This window comes from Gavialis gangeticus, unplaced genomic scaffold (assembly GCF_001723915.1).
Source record: "Gavialis gangeticus isolate Ggan-Ray unplaced genomic scaffold, GavGan_comp1, whole genome shotgun sequence".
Lineage (NCBI taxonomy): Eukaryota > Metazoa > Chordata > Crocodylia > Gavialidae > Gavialis > Gavialis gangeticus.
The window spans coordinates 48,534,843-48,550,601 of record NW_017728994.1 but is presented as its reverse complement, the minus strand read 5'-3'; the positions used below and the strand labels follow the sequence as shown (position 1 = coordinate 48,550,601).

Here is a 15,759-nt window from a genome sequence, read left to right as displayed (position 1 = left end):
TAAAACAATATCCTGGATGCTACAACGAGCTGCTCTGTAGAACAGTTTATGGCACTCATCCCTATTTTGCTGCCTTAATTTCAACATGTTTTTCAGTGACGCAGCAAATGGGGGGTTTATTCCCAATGTGGCTCGGTTTTCCTATGGCATAGTGGCATAGGAAGGAAGCGACGAGCAGCACCCCATGAACCGCTGTGCTAGGGGAATTGGTGAGGCATGTGAAATGCGGTAAGAATCGGTACAGCCTTCGAACCATCGTGGAACTCGGTAGCCCTACAGGCCACTGCGCAGGGGCAAAAACTTCAATCCCAGATCTGATCAGGATTTACTGTGTTCCCCCGAGCAAATCTTTGCTCTTATTTCCTCAGCTTCCCCTTCTGTGAAATGGGGACAGTGGAGATGAGGCCATTGCACACCTGCAACTAGTGTTTCTGAAGCCCTGTGAGCTTCAAGAATGGATGCAATTGGGAAGTACTAACTTCTTGGCAGTAGCTCTTGGTGGGGTGGGGCATGGGCAGCAGAGTTGAGCGTGACAGCTGAATTATGAGTTTTGGGTTGGATGATAATATGTAAATGGTAGCGGACACTTGTTTGTACATAAATGCTCTACCAAGGCCATTGCTGAATTTTTTTCATCTCCTCTAGTGTGTCTTGTTAGACTTTTTTCCTCTGGGGGAAAATGCTTGGAGCCTGAATCTTCACTGTAATCAGGTTTTGCAGTGCATGCAGGCTGGGAAATGTGTGTTTTGGAAATGAAAGCCACCTTTTAGTATTTCACTGACTTGAATAATTCAGTTCCTGGGCTAGACAGCAGCCTGTGCCGCCTCCACATCGTGACTCAGCCCTAGCCGCTCCCCTCAACCTACGGTAGCCGGCTCCTCCTTTTTAAAAGCCCTCTTGTACCCATCTTTATCTTGAAAAGGAGAAACATGACTGCATATGAATTGGAGAGAGCACTTTCTAGCAAGAAAGTGTCACTTTACGGACTTGTTTCATGCAGGTTTTTAGTGCTGGAAAAGTCTTGGGCCTAAAGTTGTCTTATCAAAACAGGAGGTGTATCGGCCTGCTGGCAAACAGGTGAGCAGTTGGCTTTTAATGTAGGTGACCTTCTTGACATCATCTGATGCTCGTGAACTCCAGCACCTTCAGTTACTACTCCATATTTGTCCTGAGGGTCTGTACTAGATCCATACCTGCCAAATCGTTCCCTTCCTCTGCTAAGAAGATGTTTGCAGGTCTATCATACGTGCGTATTTACGTTCATATCAAACCTTGCATGAAGGGAGACAGCTGTAGAAAAAAGGCTAAATATCTGAGGTCAATCAGTGCCTCCTTACCCTGGAAACGCTCTGAAGATAATGAGACCAACTTGGCCTTGAGAGAGCATATGGCGTCTTTGAAGGGAAATGATTGCCTGTTGGCAAGAAAAGGCCTGCACACCAGGTTTTGAAGAGACCCAATTGTATCTCACGATACGTTATGGAAAGAACTCAACGGTTGAGTTCCCATTCACGCTGAAAGCATCTAAGTCGGCAGGAGCTGCAGTAGAGTGAGGACGGTTCCCAAGAGCAAGTAATTCAAGTTCGCCGACGACACCAAACTTTGAGGTAAAGCGTCCACACCTGAGGACAGGAGGGTGATCCAGGCCGACTTTGACAGGCTCAGCAAATGGGCAGATGAGAACCTGATGGTGTTTAACACCGAAAAATGCAAGGTGCTCCACCTTGGGAGGACAAACCTGCAGCATCCTTATAGGCTCGGCAGTGCTACGCTGGCTAGCACTACAGACGAAGGGGACTTGGGGGTCATGACTGACCACAAGATGAACATAAGCCTGCAGTGCGATGCTGCGGCTAGTATAGCAACCAAAACGCTGGCTTGCATCCATAGATGCTTCTCAAGCAAAACCCGGGACGTCATTCTCCCCTTGTACTTGGCCTTGGTGAGGCCGCAGCTGGAGTACTGTGTCCAGTTTTGGGCCCCACAGTTCAAAAAGGATGTGGAGAAGCTGGAGAGAGTCCAGAGAACAGCCACGCGCATGATCAGAAGTCAGGAAAACAGCCCTTATGACAACAGGCTGAGAGCCATGGGGCTCTTCAGCCTGGAAATGCGCAGGCTCAGGGGTGATCTGGTGGCCACCTATAAGTTTATTACGGGTGACCACCAGGATCTGGGGGAATGTTTGTTCACCAGAGCGCCCCAAGGGATGACGAGGTTAAACGGTCACAAACTCCTGCGAGACCGTTTCAGGCTGGACATAAGGAAGAATTTCTTTATTGTCCAAGCCCCCAAGGTCTGGAACAGCCTGCCATCGGAGGTGGTTCAAGCACCTACATTGAACACCTTCAAGAGGCGTTTGGATGTTAATCTTGCTGGGATCCTATGACCCCAGCTTACTGCCTACCCCTTGGGCAGGGGGCTGGACTCGAAGTGAAGGGGATTATTGGAGTGTGTGCGTGCACAATATAAACTATAATTTGACATATATATTTTCAGTTGGCCATGAAAATGTTTGGGTTTTGAGGGGGTGGGAATTTCCCCTTTTAAAGAGAAGTTGCACAGATTATTTTTATCCTTTCTTTGGCTCTCTTCTTTCTTAATTCAGTGTGTGTGGGTGGTTGTACGTGCATGTGGAACTCCCCAACCAGAAGGAGCCAATGTGGTCATGGGAGAGAAGTGAGAGCATGCGTCTTTCCATCTTCCTCATATGGGGGAGATATTTTGGGGATGAAGGAGGAACACGGTGAACAGATATGTTGCCATCCTAATTTCTGTGGATTGGTAGAGGTGAATGAGCAAACAGGGGCCTTTTACCTCCTGGCAACACGGGTGAAAATCTAGCCCACATGCCTCCGTGTTATTCATCTGGGAGTAGGTGGTGTAATTGCAACAAGTGCCGTCTTGGTCCTAATAGATCTGTCCATATCACAAAACCCACTGCAGTTATCGAGCATGGCCCCCTTTTGCAGGCGTTCTGACCAGAGACGCCAAACCATGGATTGGTTATGGTGACCAAATTGACCAGTCTGCCCCTAGGTGTGAGCCGGTCCAAATCGTAGTGTTTAAGCAATGACGGACCCAGAGCTGTTTGGCTTATGGGTATAGAGAGGCTTCCGGCCGCTACCTTTCTGGAGTATCAAGCTGGCTTTGAATATTTTTGCTCATCAAAAATCTTTTGCCCCTTCAGCCGCACCAACTCTGCAGTTCAATTCTGATCACTCCTGAGAGCAGGTCGAGTCTGTAAGGGTTAACCTGAGTAGCAATGCACTGTGGTGTAATTTTTACAGATGGTGTGAGTGCAAGAGCTAACCTCATACTGTCTTGGCAGCCTGTGGAGATAACTTTACTTAATTCCCTACAGATGTTGCTATAGAATGGCTTTAATAACGAACTGTGAAGTTGGGCTAAAACAGAGTAAATACATAGTTTTTAGGCTGCTTTAAAAAAAACTGAGTCTCCTAACAATGTTTGCAGTGATTTTTATACTTTCGGGGGCAGATGTCATATTGCACCACCATTGCCCCAGCTTTGCTCAGCTGAGGGCTACTTTGGCCCCTTGCCCAGTGTTCACAAAACCCATATAACTTGCATAAAGTGGGTTAAATAGCAGCCGTCTTAATTTCTCTTTCTCATAAGGCAACACGGCCCATGAGAGCACAGCCCCAGCCCCACGTGGCCCATTACGATTGAGGCAAAATGTTGCCTTTTGGAACCCGTGGCTTCCCGCTCGTAGACTGCACGGGGAAACGTGATTGCACTTCATCTACCTTCTGGCTCAGGGGCTGCAACTTCTTCCCAGCATGGGTCATAGCTGAGATGTACCATTGCAGTTTCATAGGCCGTAGGGCTGGAAGGGACCTCACGAGATCATCAGGTCCAGCCCCCCGCCCAAAGGGCAGGCAGTCGGCTGGGATCGGAGCACCCCAGCAAGATGAGCATCCAAGTGTGCAGGTTGTTGACTTGAAAGCAAGCAATAGAAGTGCAAGTTCTTCAAGAGATCACACACCATGCACCTAGGCTGCCATTTTGCTGCTTTCCAGCCAGGAGGAGGCAGCTGCCCATATTTTTATAGTTGTGTAGAGCTAAGCTGTGTGGTTGAAAGTAGGGGTTTATAGTTGGCAATCTTGTTCTTCCTGAGGAGCTACCTCCAGAAGGACAGCATGGCTCCCATTAGCCACCGCTAGCCCCTGCACGTATTCTGCAGGTCTTGCTGTAGGGGCGACAGCCCTCCTCACACCCCTGTGCACACCTGGAAAGGCAACCGGCTATGTTTTATGAGCAAACCATGTTTTCATGGGAGTTATGGGGCTAGGATGCCACCTGTGCATCTGTTACTGTTGTCCACCATGTGCTGAAAAGCTACTTTGAAAAGCACGAATGAAATGAGTTTTTACCACCCGCGTATAGATTTGACAGTCTTCAAAGCAGAGAAGTATTTGCAGCGAGGATGATGCAGGGGCTATGTATGAAGTATACGGCTCTGAAACTACTAAACCCTTGTTCTTTGAATGGGGTTGGGTTGCTTTGGTTTCCTTTCTTTTAAGTCTCAAATGGATGTTGACCTGTAAGACGAGCTCAATTTTCTTCCTGCTTTTTCCCAGGGGCCTTGCAGTGGCTTGTGGGTGATATTTAGCAGCACAGATGCCTATTTGGAAGCTTTTTAGTAGAAAGCTGCTCTCGGGGGCACTAACTGCAGCGCTGGTCCAGTTCGGAGGAATTTACAAGCTCGGGGCTGAGGCAGTGGAAGTTGTGAACTTGCTCAACTGAACGGAGGGGCGGGAGAGCAGCCTGAGCTTTGAGAAGTGTAATGCAAGGCGCACCGGCTCAATCTGTGCTGCGGCAGAGAGATCCAGCACTCGAAAGCAAAGACTTCTGCCATAATTAACTCTGCCAAATTGCGTACGTGAAGTGGAGCCCAGCCCTCTGCGCAACTGCTTTAATTTGCGGCTGAGAAGGGTTATGTAAACTCTTCCCGTGGAGCATCAGCTGAAGGTTGACTTCACTCCGATTTTCGTGCTTTTAACTCTAAATGTCTGAGAAGCTCCATTTGCTGCCCATGTCGACACGCTCCTGCTAAAACGCAAGGGCCGCCGTGGAGAAGTGTTTGAGGAACTGTTTGGCAGCTTCTGTTCTTTGCTTGCCATGGGCGTCATGTCAGGAGAATCTACCTCCTGCCGAGGAGGAATAACTAAATTTAAACTCTCCACCCAGAAACATTGTAAAGCAGTTTTCAAATCATTTTGGGGCCAGAAAATGGAAATCCAGGCCTGTGAGGTTTGAGAGCAAATAGTGCTACACAGCAGCTGTGGGATGCCTGGCTGGTGAGCGCCATTACCTGTAGTATAATGGAGATCCAGATCTTTGGACGAGAAAGATGCCAGTTTCTTCATGCATCTATTTCCATCCCTTGGGTAAAATCTCCCATGATAAACTGGAGCTGGATTTGGCAAGGGTAACATTTTAGCCCACGTGTTCTCCTCTGCATCGCTTGGTGCCGCCTCCTTCTCATCCAGCCCGTCGCAGTTATCAGCCATTCCCAGCATTGGGAAGGCAAGGAGTCCTAGTTAAACTGTAAGCTCAGCAGGGTGGGAGCCGTCATGATTTATGTTCAGGGCGCAGCACAATGGAGCCCAGATATCTGTAGGGGCTTTTTATGGCCCCTGTAAGGCAAATGCTTTGCAAAAACAGAAATTTTAAGAATTGTTTTGAGATATTCCAGCGGAAGATGGGCCAAGGGGTAATAGTCTTACCTCCTAAGGAGGCTCTAACTAGAGTGTGTAGTTTTAGTAGATAGGGTGGTTTGGATAGGGATGATCCTGCCTTTGGCAGGCGGTTGGACTGGATGATCTCCAAACGTAGGAAGGGACCTTGCTTTTCAATGATGCTGGAGCAGTGACTCTCAACCAGGGTACCATGGCACCCTGGGGTGCCTTGCAGTCCATTTAAGGGTGCCACATAACGTTAGCACTGTTTGGAGTCCAAGCATGACTCGCAAGATGAAAGCAGTTTTCACATAGGGGTCCATAGTGTTAAAAATCATTCTTACCTGTTGTGGTCTTTTAGAGGTCTTTGGAACAGAATTTCCCTAGTATTTCTCTGGAGTCAAAAAAAGGAGGGAAAAAAAAAAAGTTGAAACTAAGAGCTAGCCGTTTCCAAGGGGTTCCTTGAGTATGAAAAGGTTGAGAGTGGCTGGTCTAGAGTACCATGCAGATCATAATTCATTTTCATAGCATCGGAATCTGCTGTGGGATTTGTATCTATTGAGACGCAGCACATTTTTGTTAGGGAGACGGCAGTGTCTCATGACTGCAGGAGGGCTTTAATAGTATGGTATCTGTTCCTAACCATTATGTAGCATTTAATTACTTTTGTGTTTTACTGCAGGTCTCGGCTCCTGTTGGGACTTGGATGCAGACTGGTCAAAAGAGCTTATAGCCTAGTCGAGTATGCAATAAAGAAACATAACAAAACAAGGAGGAGTTGGGCATGGAAGATAGCAATAGTGGTGCTAGGGATATGCCCAGTGCAAATGTGGGATGTCAAGGACGTGTACATTTAATTATGAGATAGATAGAGAGCTCTCCTCCAATGATTCTCTACACAGTTGCTAGTCATCGGCACTTCTGCGTAGGTGCTATGGTAAAATCAGGCGTTAAGGAGAAGCTGGAGATGACTTGGAGTCGGTGTGTGTGGACTGAACCCAGCCCTGAATATATGGGTGACCTGTGTTTAATTCATTTGACCTGCCAATGTGCCTCCATTGTCCCCATCTCCATAACATACAGCGCTGTACAATACCTCCCAGGATGCAGTATTCATTTGGTGCTGGCTAAGCGCTCTTGGATCCTAGGCAGCAGTAGAAGCTCCTGAAATGTTAAATTTAGTTTCTGAAGTAGGGTTTTTTTTTTTTCTTCAACTAAGCACTGAGGTTTGGGTCATTGCAACCTCCTGATTTTTATTCCACATTCCTCTTTGGGCAACAATTTCTTGTTTCTCTTTTTTTTAAAATGCCTCATGCTGGCATTCAGTGCAACTCAGATGTGTTGTAATAGAGAATCTGTTTGTGATAGGTTTCTGTGGCTAAGGTGGACGGGACCAAGCTTTGGAGCTACATCCTTTTCTGACCCTGCTCTTAGATTTCCCCATGTGGTCTTTGCATTGGGGAATTCTGCCTTCCTTCATACCCTACAGAGGTCCTCTGACAGCAGATGCTGCTGAAGCAGTTCATATTGTTCTTGGTGCCCGATTACTACTTGCAGAAACATAATGGATAGCCAGCTTCCCAGTAGGATCCGATGCTAGTTGGAGGTTGATGGGTTTATTCTTTCCACTGACTGTGTTTTTTGTTTTTTGTTTTTTTTTGTCTTGCTTCCTCATTTCAGGTTGGTGGTTTGTGAGCACAGCAGAAGAGCAGGGCTGGGTCCCTGCCACGTACCTAGAATCCCAAAATGGAACGAGAGATGACTCTGAAATAAACACATCCAAAGCTGGGGAAGGTATGACTTTTTTGATACCATGAGGAGATCTTAAATTGGGAGGCTTGTTTTAGAAAACAGACCTCTTGACCAACGCAGTGCCCCTGAAGAGTGATTGCCATGACTGTGTATGCGGTGCAGTTATTCATCTCATGCACCAGGTATTTCTGCTTTCTGGAAACAGCCAGATATGCTGCCATTGAACTCAGAGTTGGGTCTGAAGCCGGTCTCCCTTCTGCTTTGGCCGAATAAGGCTGTGAGCGTAAACGGTTGAAAAGCAAAAATGAACTTCCTTTGTTAATGGTAGCCAAGGATGTCAACTGAAGTACGCTGAAGGCCTTCATGGTCTGAGCAGCATGTGATGCTGCATATTTTGGATAGCCACATTATTCCCTGATGAAAGAGAGGTCGTCCTGTGGAGCAGCTCCCATAATGAATAGACGAACCCTTGCCTTTTGTTTCGAAGAGAGAGGTCTCTTGACCCTGCTGATTGATAATTCGAATGTACAAGATGCTTAAGTGAGGAGGGGGACACGATCAAATTCTACTCCTTGCCTTTTTAACAGTTCTCCCCTCGACAAGAAATTTAACACTTCCACATTTTATTTAAAAAAACAAACACAACTATCACTTGAAACTGGTTACGCAGTTGTTCACTTCAGCTTGGGATTCTGGGCAGAGGGTACATCTATATTTAAACCGTCTCGCCCTGCTGAAGCCGGGGTGTTGCTTCTCATGGTAAGAAATGAGCTTTTTGTGCGTGTTTTAGCTGCAGTATTTTTGGCAAGGGTGGTGCGAATCAGGTCCCAAAACGGGGTAGTACAATTTCATGTCTGTTCTCCTCTTCCATTATGAAACCTAACCACATTTTAATGGAGTGTTCACGCGGTAACTGTGTACAAAGGACGCTGCTTTTTATTAGAAGTGACTCTGTTGCAAGGAATGCATCGCTGTAGGCGCTGGGTGCTCCTTCCATGGAGGTTCGGAGACAGACGTACGTGGACGCATGGCTGTCCTCCATCCTCTGCCTTCATCCCCTTATTTGAACATAGTATTGGAGCGAATGCAGCCTGTCCATTTAGAAACGCACGCACGTGCAGTCTCGTATGGTGGCTCTACCACATCTGTGGTGTATCCCAGTCTCTCCTGCTTCTGTACTGACACTTTTTCCTGGTTTAAGCTAGGCCTCTCAAAGGTCACTTAGTACCTGTAGACTAAGGCTGTGATCCTGAAATGGAAAGGTATTGGATAAGAAGCTAGTGAACCTCACTGATGTGATTATTTTATTTATCACCATCAGCAGATGAAACTTCTCAGTAAACAGAGCTACATTGTTCTCTGAACAAAAACTCATGCTCTTCAGAAATGAAGTTCAGACACCCTGCATCTTTTTTGTTCTGTAATCCCTGCCCCACGTTCTTTCCTCCAAATCCATGCTGGATGTTAAGGCCTTAATGGCTTAAACCTTTCATGCCCTTGACTAATTTCTAGGTATCCTCCTTCATCCTTATTACCCCTTGTAACTTAGGTCGCACCAAGTTGCTGCCATATGGCATATCCAACCCTGGGGCACAGCTCCCTCTCTGAACACTTCTTTTATTTCTCCTTGCTGTCAGTTCATTGTATTGCTCTCATTAATTATGCCTAGCCCTACTGTCTGCCTTATTCCAGAACTGGATCTGTTGAAATTTAAGACCGTTCCCTTTCATTTTGGTCTCTGTTCAGTGCCCGTGACAAATATAATTACATTATCTGTGGGGCTGCTTTTGAAGTGCTGCAGATCACACACTCACTCTCCATTTTCAATAGCTTCCTTTTATGTCATTAACTGCAGAATCAGAGACTTTTGTTCTTTTTTCCCCGCTTCTATTTCATATGTACTGGGGCTATTCTTCCCATTGTGTCATAGCCAAATGGCTCTATTAATTATTAGCATAAAAGAACATAGTAGAGGTATACAAATAATGAAGTACAGGGAAGGGGAACGGGAGCTTCAGCATGCACTTGTCTTATGATGGATAAATATGAAGACATCCAGTGAACCGAAGAGATAACTAAGTTAAAATTGATAAAATACCTCAACAATTCATCACTGACCTGCAGATATTGTGCGTGTTGCAAGATACCCTTGAGGTCAAGAGCCTGGGATGTTTTAAAAATCTGTGCAAAGGAAACTAAGCGCTCGGTTCCCAAAAATATTGGGAGGGCCTAAGCCAACCACCAACTAACAAGTTAGTGCGTAGATGGTTAATGCCATAATTGACCACTATGGGACTTCTGGTATCTGCCCTTTGAATCCTTTCAATATTGGCTACAGATGGAGACAAGAAAATGAACTTAACAGGTTATTTTAAGAACAAGAAGACACTGAATGAAAATTTGCCGGTAACGCAAATGCTTTGAGATGACATCTAATCTGTTTAGACTGCCTTAATTCACTTTTTCTCAAATCCTTGGACCAGCCTTGAGAGTTAAGTGCTGTTCTTCTCATATTAAAGATGAGGAAACTGAAGAGGTTTTGGGACACGTTGGAGCCTACACAGGCTTGCTGTCAGAGTCAGGATCAAAGCAGCCTGTTGGGATTTTTTTTTCAAAATTCTTGGTTCATTGCTCAGACCACGAGACAGCGCCTCTCTCCTGGCATTAATGACGAATATTCCAAAATAAATCAAAGAACCTGCGTTTTCAGCCGCACAGTATCATGGAAGTAAATAACATGAGAAGATTTTTATTTTTTTTTTAAAGGTTTAGCCAGTTGGAGAGGAGTAACATTTTACTATGAAGGAGTGGCAAAATGCAGATCTTGAACCAGACGTCAGAGTTCAATGCCGTTCAGAAGCCGTCTTGTGGTTTGGACCCACTCTGAACTCTTATACTCCACAACATACACGTATTATCACTGGGCATTGGAAACAAATGTCCCCTGATGTAGAGGGTTTTCATACCTTTTTTCCACATCGCAGCTGTTGTGGAGCACTGCTGGAGATGCACATGCTGTAGTAGATGGAGTGTAGAGTATGGTCTGTCTGTCTGTTCAACCAGTATCTGAATCGCTCTTAAATCTGTAATCTTTCCCCCCACCCTCCAAATTGTATCCTAGCATGCTTTTCTCTGTTTAGGTGCTCTCAGCCCTATCCTCAGCATAGTTTGCATTAGTATTTAATTCTGACAGTAGTCCACAAGTCTGCAGAATCTGTCTCCATTCCCTTGGTTATGTTTCTCTTTTATAATTATAGCAAGATGAAAGTTTTCAGGCAAGGTAGTGTAGACCGGAGAACTTCCCCCTAATTAAAACAGTGGGGAAAATGACAGAGCCGGGTGGCAAGACGGCTATTGTCTGCTGTCTAGGATCTGGCTGTAAATCCCTCATTTGAATTCCCGAGGTGGTTAATTACGTTACAGAAAGGGGAAAAAAAGCTGACTGACTTAGTTTTTAGCCAAAAAACTATTGGCCTGCAGCTCCAACTCTTTCCAATCAAGTTCGTTCTCTCCAGAGTGTGGAGCTCCTCCCTTCCTTTCCCTTCCTCCTCTGGTCCCTACCACTCCTTGCTTCTAAATGAAAGTTTCTTGGCTTCTAACAACGTGCCCTTACATGGAGGACATCGACCCCTCTTCCAAGGTTAAGCATGAGCAGAACGTTGATTCGGCATCTGGACCTTGCGGTGCTCCGGGATCCCTGCCCCTTTCCCTGTAGATCTGCCCTGGAAAGTGCAGAGCACCTGCATACTCCCGGTGAAGCTAACAGGAGCTGTGCAAGCTGACCACCTCTCCGCATAGCTGTGTACCTTATTTCATACTGTAGCACACAGAGACCTCCTGAGCTTCCAAGGCCCCTTTCTTGTGTCGTCCACCCGCAGCTGGAGTGACGCACAGGAGAGAGATGTAACGATGCTGTAGCAGGGATCCATTGGAGTTTCCTGTCCCGGTTCTTCCAAGTATTAGCCTGCCTGCTGCTTGCTCCTCCTCCTGTTTGTGAGAGCACAGCGTGTGAGAAGGTGCAGTGTTGCTTGTCGGCTTTTCAAATCGGTCACGAACAATTGAGACCTTAGTACTTTCCCTTGCTTCTCATGAGCAAATGTATTCCCGTTTTCTCTACCACTTTCTGGATCCCCTTGAAAAACTGTGCTGTCCACAGGAGAGAGTTGTTACAAGATGTCCCTGATCTGATTTATACACAAACATTACAGGGCACGTCTACACGAGACACTAACTGCACAGTAGCCTAATAACACTGCAGTAGCATGCCGGGCAAAAACCGTGCTAATACACTACTGCGCATAGTATTAGGCTGCTGCACAGTTAGTGTCACTAAAAACCACGTGCCGGTGCTACTGCGCAGTAGCATGAGTTACTGTGCAATGATTTCGTACTTGGTTATCCAAGTACTAAGCGCATTAACTGTGGTGCATTAATGAACCTGTGGATGCACCCACTGAGTACCAGGTAAAAGCTTCAGACATGCTGACGTACTTTTTGAAATGTAAATATGACCCAGTCACTTCCTTTTTTTGAGAATTTTCTCCAGTTTTGGTAAGCTCCACTGCTGCTGTGTTTGCACTTCTGCACTAACTGTCAGCAACGTAACCACTCACAGGAAGGAGTACAGAATACGCCTTGCATACCTTATTTGTGACACCTTTGGGTGTCTTTTTTAATAGCTGCCAAATCAGCATGACAGCCCCCTTGTGAAAGGCCAAGACTTGTGCCTTGCCATTTCAGCCCAACAGCTAATTTCTGCATTGGAATTGGCTGTACAAAAGAGCGAATTGAAGGATGTTTCCATGCGTGCGGCTTGGTAAGCAAAAGCTTCCAGCTACTCAGACAATCAGTGTCCTCTGTGCACAGCTATTCGAACTATGTCATAGTCACAGCTGTCTTTTTTTACTTTGTTTATAGTTTTTAAAGCATAAGCTATTGTTACCGAGTGTGAAACTAATTCTCAGCTCTAGCCTGTTAACTTCTTGAACCCTTTACCTTCTTAAAGAAATATGTTTCTTTACTGATGATTTGGGGCAAGTGTGTGTGGCGGGGGCGGTTTCCACAACAGCAATTAAAGATGGTCTCAGGCTGTGGGGTATTAATCCAAAGCCAATGTTTCAAACTCAATCCAAATGGGATGATAGAGCAGGAACCCATTTTAAAACTGGTGGTGAGAGAAGCTGATTTTTTTTCTTCACAGCAATCTCTTCCCTCATGCTGTCTTTTGCTGTATTAGGCAGTATAAGCAGCAAGTGAGAGTATTTGCTTCCTGTGCAAATTTTTGCAGATTGAGTAGAAGAAAGCCTTTCTAGCTAGTGTCCTTTTGTAGCTCTTCGTTTCGTAGCCTTGCTTGGATCACTGGCTAACCTTGTAGCATAAAAAAACCCCAGTCAGTGCTTAGCTGGCAAAGCATTGATTTGCAACCAATTTGAAAACGAGACCTACCAAATGCTCAGATGCTTCTGGGTTGGGGTTTTTCTTCAGTCCATTTCTGGGGCTCAAGAAGTTACTGCATTTCTTGTACTGTATAAACTAAACCCCCAAGTTTTGGGTTTTTTTATTTTTAATTTTTTTTTTCATTTCACCTAATTTGTCCTTTCTAACCAGACCAGTGCTTGTAATTGTCATGTTTTATTTTCAGTCCCCTGCCCCTCCATCATTGTTTCTTCTTTTCTTTTTTCTTTCTCTCGTTATGTTTCCATCCATGTTCCAAACTAGTTTCTAAACGACGCAAGGCTCACCTGCGGCGCCTGGACCGGCGATGGACGCTGGGCGGGATAGTCAACAGGCAGCAGAGTCGAGGTGAATAGCTTTCCAATGGCACGATCCCCTTAAGGGCACCAAAGCTGCGCTGCTGCTGCTGCTTCTCCTGTTCTGCTTTGTGTCAGGAGGGAATGGCTGGCATTCGATTAGAACTCGGTTCTCTTTGTCATGATAAAGATGGGTCCCAGCTTTGAAATTCAGGTGTGGATTTCGTGTCTTGAAGTGTGAGGGTATTTCAGTGCCACGGGTCTGGCTCAGCCTGCTCTAAAAGCCAACAGCAGGCCCTAGGTTTGGAGCCTGACACCTGGGGCAGCTTTGAGGGCATTCTCATCCGGTGCTTGCTTGAGGCCAGTCTCTGCTTGCTTGTTTGCAGGCTTGAGTTTAGGAACAAGGCACAGTGAGTGATGCAAAGGCCACAAAAGGTTTGGCTGGCATGAACAGCTGGCAGCTGCCTCAGATACCATCTGAGAGCTTGGGTTTGGAAGGTCCTTACGTTGATGTCTGGTCCTCCCAGTCGCCTGGGCTGGAAACCACTTGGGCCCACGGCTTCAGAGGTTTCCCTAAAGGATGGAGAAGAGAGGACTGTCGCAAAGATTCAGCCCGGGTTCAAGGCAAAAGCGGGTCGCTGGAGCCTGGGGTGATTCTTCTTTAGTCCTTCCCGTGCTTGGCTATGGGAATTGGCAGACTCGGAATAAGAGAAGCTGATGAAATCACCAAGTTCGTTCCCTAAAGATGAACGCCTCTTTGGGATAGTCCTGACCCTTGGTATCAGCCGAAGGCACTTACTGGGGTAGGGACTGTGGATTTTTCTGCTGTCAGCTTGGAATGGTGATCTAAGCTTGAGATGCCCTTGGCCTGGGAGTAGAGCCAAATCCCTGTACGATTACGCCTATCTTACTCATAAGTAAATCAATCGGTTCATCCTCCACATACAGACACATGCAGGTGGAGAGGGAGTGGGAGAAATTAATTTTGTCCAGACGATGCCAGGCCTAATTCTGTGAGAGGCAAGGGTTTAACTGGACACTACCTAGTATTAGACCAACTGCACAGTCGGGTAGAGTTAGGCAAGCTTTCCAATGCAGGATGATCTCCGTCGGGTCTGAGACCAAACCCAGACCTGATGGAGAATGTCTTGCATTTGAGACCTTGTCTAACTATCCTGACTGTGCAGTCAGTCCAGTAAAAGATGCCACCTAGAGAAATCCTTGCCTCTCATGTAATTGCTGCATTATCGCAGGTATATAATTCAGGCATTCTTTCTAATTTCTGAATTTAAAAAAAAAAAAAAGGCAAGTTAGAAAAACAAAGTCGGTTGCATGGTGGTCGCAACCCCCTGGCTTAGCTGCAGCTCTGAAACCCTGCTATCAGCCTCCTAGACCCCTTCCTCAGGGACCGGCGTGTGGTAGCAGGTCCTCATCTTCTGCGTGCACCAGCACTTTGCCATCACATTTCATAGATGTTTGCCCTCGGAGAAATGGTGAGATTTGGGGAACCGGGGCTTGTGTTCCAGGTTGTGGAAGGGGGCATGTTGTTTGTGGTTTTTCAGTAGTCCCCGACTCCTCTGCCCGTTCCTTGCCCCCCTGCAGAATGATCTTGACCCTGTCCGGCTCTCCGCACCCCCAACCAAACTTTTCCTGTTGCCTCTGTCCCATCTCCTCCTGGCTTTGGTCTTGTTCTCCTCAGTCCACCCCATAATGCACGTAAGCTTCTCCCAGTCCCAGCTTCTTGGCCTGGCCACTTGCAAGCTACCCCTGCTCCTCACCCCATCTGTGTTGCTCCATCCTTCCTGCTCCCGTCCATGGTTTTCCTGCCACCAGGTTCCCAGTGCTAATATCCTTTCCTGGGTTCCTTGTCCAGCCTCAGTGTCTTAGCCCCCATCCGCATGATCTTTAAGCTCCTTTTTCCCAGGCTCCTTGTCCAGCCCATCCCAATCTCTTCTTGGGCTCATTGCAGTAATTCTTTTCTCCAGACCTATCGTCTCCCGGTCCCTCTGACTTCTCCCTCTATCAGCCTCCAGTCCCACTCTCTTCCCTGCCCTTGACTCCTTGTCAAAATTTTGCTCTCCTGGCACTGCTCCACAGGTCCAGCTTTTGTCCCCATGGCCGTTGAATTCAGTGTTTCTTAATTCCCTGCAAGGCCTGGACAGTAATGGGGTCATTTGGGGCACAAGAGAAACAGTCTCCCTGTTCTTAGGTCAAATGTCCAGACATGGACCCTTTTGTCATCTGGAGCTGTTCTGAGCTGCAGTTGCAATGAGTCTGCTGTGCCTGGGATGGAAAGTCTTAAGACACCTCTTTTGACTAAGTGCAGACTTTTTTTTTCCTCCCCTTCCTCCGTACCCCCAGGGCTTTAAATGAGGCCCAATCTGAGTGGATTTTCATAGGAACAGGAAACGGGCATATCCTTTACACAAAGTCCCTCCTATGAAGCGTGAGAAGATTGCTGGGGTATTGTAACAATGCATTTTTCCCTGGCCTCTTTCTTGGAAACTGAATGAAATATTTAGGCTGAAATGACCAAAAAAAAAAAAAAAAAAAAA

The 15,759-nt window shown here is 46.5% G+C and overlaps 1 protein-coding gene across 2 annotated transcripts in view; it reads left to right on the top strand.

The window, feature by feature from the left end:
- Window positions 1–15,759, top strand: part of SH3PXD2A (SH3 and PX domains 2A) — a 331,374-nt gene that overhangs the window by 283,759 nt on the left and 31,856 nt on the right. Inside the window, exons 9-10 of one of the 2 annotated variants that reach the window (XM_019502761.1) lie at window positions 7,383–7,496; window positions 13,173–13,256. In XM_019502761.1, the coding sequence (XP_019358306.1) occupies window positions 7,383–7,496; window positions 13,173–13,256 (198 nt within the window). The remainder of the gene's footprint in view (window positions 1–7,382; window positions 7,497–13,172; window positions 13,257–15,759) is intronic. The other variant, XM_019502762.1, reaches the window with a different exon arrangement.